At 43.3% G+C, this 6360-nt stretch overlaps 1 protein-coding gene across 3 annotated transcripts in view; it reads right to left on the reverse strand.

Moving 5' to 3' along the window:
* The window catches only part of usp22 (ubiquitin specific peptidase 22), a 41239-nt gene extending 39201 nt beyond the window's left edge, over positions 1–2038 (reverse strand). The window contains exon 1 of one of the 3 annotated variants that reach the window (XM_071391805.1): positions 1576–2038. In XM_071391805.1, coding sequence (XP_071247906.1) covers positions 1576–1695 — 120 coding nt within the window. In that variant the 5' untranslated portion in view covers positions 1696–2038. Of the gene's footprint in view, positions 1–400; positions 521–1575 lie in introns of those variants that run through there. The other 2 variants (XM_071391808.1, XM_071391806.1) reach the window with 2 other exon arrangements.
* Between the last annotated feature and the right edge of the window lie 4322 nt (positions 2039–6360).

Consider the following 6360-nt stretch of genomic DNA (forward strand, 5'->3'; position numbering starts at 1 on the left):
GTGTTGCGGTTAGCAAGCTGAAGGCTCTGAGATGAAACAGTTACAATGTTGAAACCATTTGGAAGGAAGCTACACTGTACACATGATACCAATAAACCATTGAACCCACAGAGAGAGAGGCCTAAGGGGGGAAACAGACAGGGATTCTAGCTTCATTACCTCAAATATTTTCCATTGTGCTCCTAAATGTGTGCGTGTGCCTACATTTTTCAACTTAGGCCTACTCCTTGTAAAAAAAAAAGTTCAGCATAGAGCCCTACACCCCTGCTGCATCTACATCGCAGCCCTGAACAGACAATAGCGTTACATGAGGACTAAGGTATGCAAACTCCTGGGGTTAGTCCAACCACACACACATGATATCTGGATTGGGTCAAAAGAATAGACATTGCTGGCTTACTGCTTGTATGAATCCTTCACTGCAACCTCTCAGTATCACCTGATGAACTCGGGCAAAACTCTTAGTTGGTTTAAGACGGTCTACCCTTTGAAAATGTGTTAACGGAGATGGTAGGCGATGCACTGCCTACCAACACAGTGACACCAACAAGTGGAGGCTCTAGTCTAGCTAAAACGACAGCAGTTATATGACGCATTGTGTGGACACAGACTGTACTGCATGAGAATTCTAATGCAGACTAGCTGAATATGCTTTGAGACTATGGTCTCCCAAAGCTGTCTGAAAATAAATTGGTGAAAATTATTTGGTGATTCTCTCCTACTGTGTGTTAATACGCACTGCCTGTAGCCAATGGACGCATCGGTTAAATTATCATGATATGGACATACACGCCTATAATATTTTTTACAATAGCTAACTACGTGAGTTATATAATATCCCCAGACCCGACTGTACTTGGCTCATAAGGAACATAAGATAATCGTATTTTGTCTGTCTTGTACCGTTGCGCGGGGGCGGACGGTGATGAGCGCAGATGGGACACGGAAAAGTAGATCTAGCAAAGGAATTGTACACTTGGATGAAATAACCCAAGTACTGTGTTCATGTTATTCAAGAAGCATGCAGATTGCTGAGATGTACTTATTTTCTGTGTAGCCTACGAGATCGTTTCCAGACAGACAAGCAATTTAGCTAGCTGGGGATGCAAGCACCGTAAACAGAGTAGGGACTGTTTACAGGCGCGCGCACACATGATTGTGTGATGTATGAGACGTGGGAGGTTAGGTAGTATCTTAAAGGTCTCACACACACACCCCTCAGTGTCAATCCTGTCCAAAACTGCACCTGCCCGTTAGTAAACGTACAACTGCCCAAGCCGAGAGAAACAGACATGCCTGAAAATGTAGCTGGTTAACGTTACCTAGCCAACGTTCGACAAGTGTTATAGTGGTAACCCGTAGTAAATATCACTAGTTAGTCAATTAGTTATCGTGAACGTTAGGTCTAACCAGGGTCTGTCACACACTTGTATGAGCTGCCTCTTCCTGTGTGACTTGGTACTTAGACATAGTGATGTGCGACAGCTAGCCTGTGAGACGTCGAGGGCAGTGCTCTTGAGGAGCGGTCTGTTGCTGCATGTTCTGAGTTAGTCAGCTAACGTTTAACATTTTTACCTTGCGTTTCCTGGTTTCGGCAGATCCACTCCACACAAAGCATTGGTAAATAACCCGTAGATTCTGTTTCCAGTTATCCACTTTGAAACCGTTCACATGGGGGCACCCGGCTGGACTCATGACAGAAACAACATTCGTTTTGCGTATTTTTAGCGATGAAACGTGCACCGTCCTTGTCCTACTACATATAACTCAAGTCTGTAGAGTTACTGTAGTTAGCTAGCTACGTTGGATAGCTGGCTGGTTAGCTACCGATTGTTCCGATTCGGCTAGCTTGAGAGTTAGCTAGCCACGGCTAAACCAGAGGAAAATGCAGTACACATCAATGCAATCCTTGAGTAATCCCATTTCCGAATGTTAACATTTCTTCTGCAATTAAATCCAACATTGGGTCGTATTTCTCGTTGTCTCCACTTCGGTAAATTGTTAGTCCCAGTTGTTTTAATGGTCGGTAATGGAATTTCAACAGAACACCGCGAGCATTGCGGCAAGCCCCACCTCATTCATACCTCTACTGACCAATGGAAAGGAGGTACCTGGTTTTGATTGAGAGGATTATATTACAATGGCACGGGTTGCACGGAGCGGAACCGTACGACCTACTCAAACCGAACAGTAATTTGCGCCGCTCGGTCATGTTGTCAACATTATGTCTCGTTATCTTTTCCATTAAATATATGTTAGAATTTTCAAACTCGTTTTCATTGGGAAGGCAAATACAGCGTTTCTATGAAAAGCAACCACTTAGGCAGGTGAAAACACCGAATCATACTCTGCTCCGCGTGCTTTACCGAAGAGCAGAGTTTGAGCCGACTTCGCCGTCGGCCAAAACGGGGCAGCCGTCTCGTGACCGTGAGAAAGCCAAGTTCCAAAATAAATGCAAATCACTTTTCACCCGGTAAATGGGCTCCCGGTGCAGCTTAATCGACTCTCCTCCTTGGCGTGTCCCTATTATGTCTTGCCCCTATGCGGAAACTGATTGGCTCAATTCTTTATTACAAACCATATCCGCCCGTCAAGCGATTCCCACTGGCTACATAAAATCACTGGTGGCAAATACATTAAATACAATACATCACACTGACTGTACCAAAGATGCTTTAACTATCCCTTTTATTTGTGACTGTAAAATATACAGTTCCATCTTTAACGCATTCACGTCCAGAACACATGTTTGGTGTAAAGGCATGACATTGGGTTGTCAACATACTGTGCATTCGGAAAGTATTCAGACCCCTTGACTTTTTCCACATTTATTTCTAAAATCAATTACACAGTTTCTCACCAATCTACACAAAATACCTCATAATGACAAAGCAAAAACATTTAAGAAATGTCGCACATTTATATAAGTATTCATACCTTTTACTCAGTACTTTGCTTTAGCACCTTTGGCAGCAATTACAGCCTCAAGTCTTTTTAGGTATGACGCTACAAGCTTGGCACACCTGTATTTGGGGAGTTTCTCCCATTCTTCTCTGCAGATCGTCTCAAGCTCTGTCAGGTTGGACGGGGAGTGTCACTGCACAGCTTTTTTCAGGTCTCTCCATGGATGTTCAATTGGGTTCAAGTACAGACTCTGGCTGGGACACAAGGACATTCAGAGACTAGTCCCAAAGCCACTCCTGGAGTTGTCTAGGCTGTCTGCTTAGGGTTGTTGTCCTGTTGGAAGGTGAACCTTTGCCCCAGTCGGAGGTCCTGAGTGCTCTGGAGTAGGTTTTCATTAAGGATCCATCTGTACTTTGCTCCGTTCATCTTTCCCTCGATCCTGACTAGTCTCCCAGTCCCTGCCGCTGAAAAATAATTCCTGACAACATAATGTTGCTACCACCATGCTTCACCGTAGGGATGGTGCCAGGTTTCCTCCAGACGCGACGCTTGGCATTCAAGCCAAAGAGTTAAATCTTGGTTTCCTCAGACCAGAGAATCTTGTTTCTCATGGTCAGAGAGCCTTTAGGCAAACTCCAAAAGGGCTGTCATGTGCCTGTTACTGAGGAGTGGCTTCTGTCTGGCCTGATTGGTGGTGCTGCAGACATGGTTGTCCTTCTGGAAGGTTCTTCCAATGCCACAGAGGAACTCTGGAGCTCTGTCAGAATGACCATCGAGTTCTTGGTCAACTCCCTGACCAAGGCCCCCCATCTCCCCCAATTGCTCAGTTTGGCCGAGCGGCCAGCTCTAGGAAGAGTCTTGTTGGTTCCAAACTTCTTCCATTTAAGAATGATGGAGGCCACTGTGTTCTTGGGGACCTTCAATGCTGCAGAAATGTTTTGGTACCCTTCCCCAGATCTGTGCCTCACCACAATCCTGGCTCGGAGCTCAACGGACAATTCCTTCAACCTAATGGCTTGGTTTTTGCTCTGACATGCACTGTCAACTGTGGTACTTTATATAGACAGGTGTGCACCTTTCCAAATCACGTCCAATCAATTGAATTTAGCACAGGTGGACTCCAATCAAGTTGTAGAAACATCAAGGATAATCAATGGAAACAGGATGCACCTGAGCTCAATTTCGAGTCTCATAGCAAAGGGTCTGCATACTTAAGTAAATAAGGTATGTTTTTTTATATAAATTAGCAAACATTTCTAAAAAACAGTTTTTGCTTTGTCATTATGGGATAGTGTGTAGATTTGAGGACATATTTTATTTTTTTGCGTTTTAGAATAAGGCTGTTACGTAACTACAATGTGGAAAAAGGAAGGGGTCTGAATCCTTCCCGAAGGCACTGTAGTTAGTAGTGTCCAGACAGGCCACATTGGCCAAATGTTACAATTGTCATAATCTATCATACTTCCAATGTCAAAGTTGGATTTGAGAAAACGTTTAAAAATATATATATAAAAATTTAAAAAACTTCAGCATATGTATTTTGAAATATATTTGACTTAAATTGTTTAAAAGCAACCACTATTTTTATTTGACCCGTTCTAAGCCCAATGCCAAATATATGATTCAAAAGGTAAAAATATATGAACAGTTATTGCATGTGATTTGTAGCGATTATTGACTTAAGTAACCTGTGCTGTCTGCGGTGGATGTTTTTGGTTGTATCAAAACACCAAGTCGCCAGACAGACAGGACCCTATCATGGCTGTTTATGTTAAATATTATGTAGAGTACTATGCACGACATCACCATGGAGAGGAAGAGATAGGAGGAGCAAGAACTCTAAAGATGGATGGAGAGAATGTAAGGGGTGAGAGACACCCCTCGGGAGGGAGCACAGTTCCAAACCTGAATTAGCCTTGGAGATGAACAGATCACACAGAGGAGCAAAAGGATAGACGAGATGATTCTCCTTCACTTCAGGATTAGTTCTATACAGTGCATCGGCAATGATGGTGCTGAAGAATGGAAATATTGTTCATTCTACAGGTAATAGACTTGCTAGGCTAAGAGTTCTCATTTTCTCAATCCCCACTCTTTATTTGGCCCCTATTGGAATGTATTAGGCTCCTTATGTAACCCATTAAAAAGGGTCATACAAGGGAATTTAGGTTTAAGCACCTTCTCTTCCTTTACTGACCTTAATGAGTATTGCCTCCACCCACTTGAAGTAATCGGTTGCTGTCAAGACACCAGCTGTTGCCATTCCTGGATTTCATGAAGGGTCCGATGAGGTCCACCCCTAACATTTAAAGTGTTAAAGAGTAGATTACTTTATTCTTACCCGTATCATATAGTATACAGATTTCATATGTGTAAGAATAGTTACACAACGTGCAATACTAAAAACTACTAAAGTGATGGAATAATAATGACAAATGGCAACAATGTACTCATAGAAAACAAACAGTGAGAATTCAAGTATACACACAGAACTTCAAGTAGCATACATGTCGTTTTAGAAACACCAAAATAAAGAATAAAGCAATGTGTTAAAGTTGGTCCCCCTTTGCTGCTATAACAGCCTCCACAGGGCACTGATGTTGGTCGATTAGGCCTGGCTCGCAGTCGGTGTTCCAATTCATCCCAAAGGTGTTCGATGGGGTTGAGGTCAGGGCTCTGTGCAGGCCAGTCAAGTTCTTCCACACCAATCTCGACAAACCATTTCTGTATGGACCTCGCTTTGTGCACGGGGGCATGGTCATGGTTAAACAGGAAATGGCCTTCACTAAACTGTTGCCACAAAGTTGGAAGCACAGAAGTCTAGAATGTCATTGTATGCTGTAGCATTAAGATTTTTCTTCACTGGAACTAAGGGGCCTAGCCCGAACCATGAAAAACAGCCCCAGACCATTATTCCTCCTCCACCAACCTTTACAGTTGGCACTATGCATTCAGGCAGGTAGCATTCTCTTGGCATCCGCCAAACCCAGATTCGTCCATCGGACTGCCAGATGGTGAAGCGTGATTCATCACTCCAGAGATCGCATTTCCACTGCTCAAAAGTCCAATTGTGGCAAGCTTTACACCACTCCAGCCAACGCTTGGCATGGTGATCTTAGGCTCGTGTGCAGCTGCTCGGCCATGGAAACCCATTTCATGAAGCTCCCGACGAACAGTTCTTGTGCTGACGTTGCTTCCAGAGGCCATTTGGAACTTGGTAGTGAGTGTTTGGCACAGAGGACAGGTGTTTTTTACCTGCTTCAGCACTCTGCTTTTTTGTGTAGATGGATAGAACACACACGTCCAGGCAATCTATATACCAAACATTATTAAGATCTGATCCTTTGAACATGTATTCACATGACTTGATTAATGAAACGTAGTACAATACCAAAAACTCACATTGTATACATAGGCTTTGACCGATACTTTTTTTCTCTTCTTCAAATGATCCAT

Source organism: Salvelinus alpinus, chromosome 3 (assembly GCF_045679555.1).
Source record: "Salvelinus alpinus chromosome 3, SLU_Salpinus.1, whole genome shotgun sequence".
NCBI classification, from domain to species: Eukaryota; Metazoa; Chordata; class Actinopteri; order Salmoniformes; family Salmonidae; genus Salvelinus; species Salvelinus alpinus.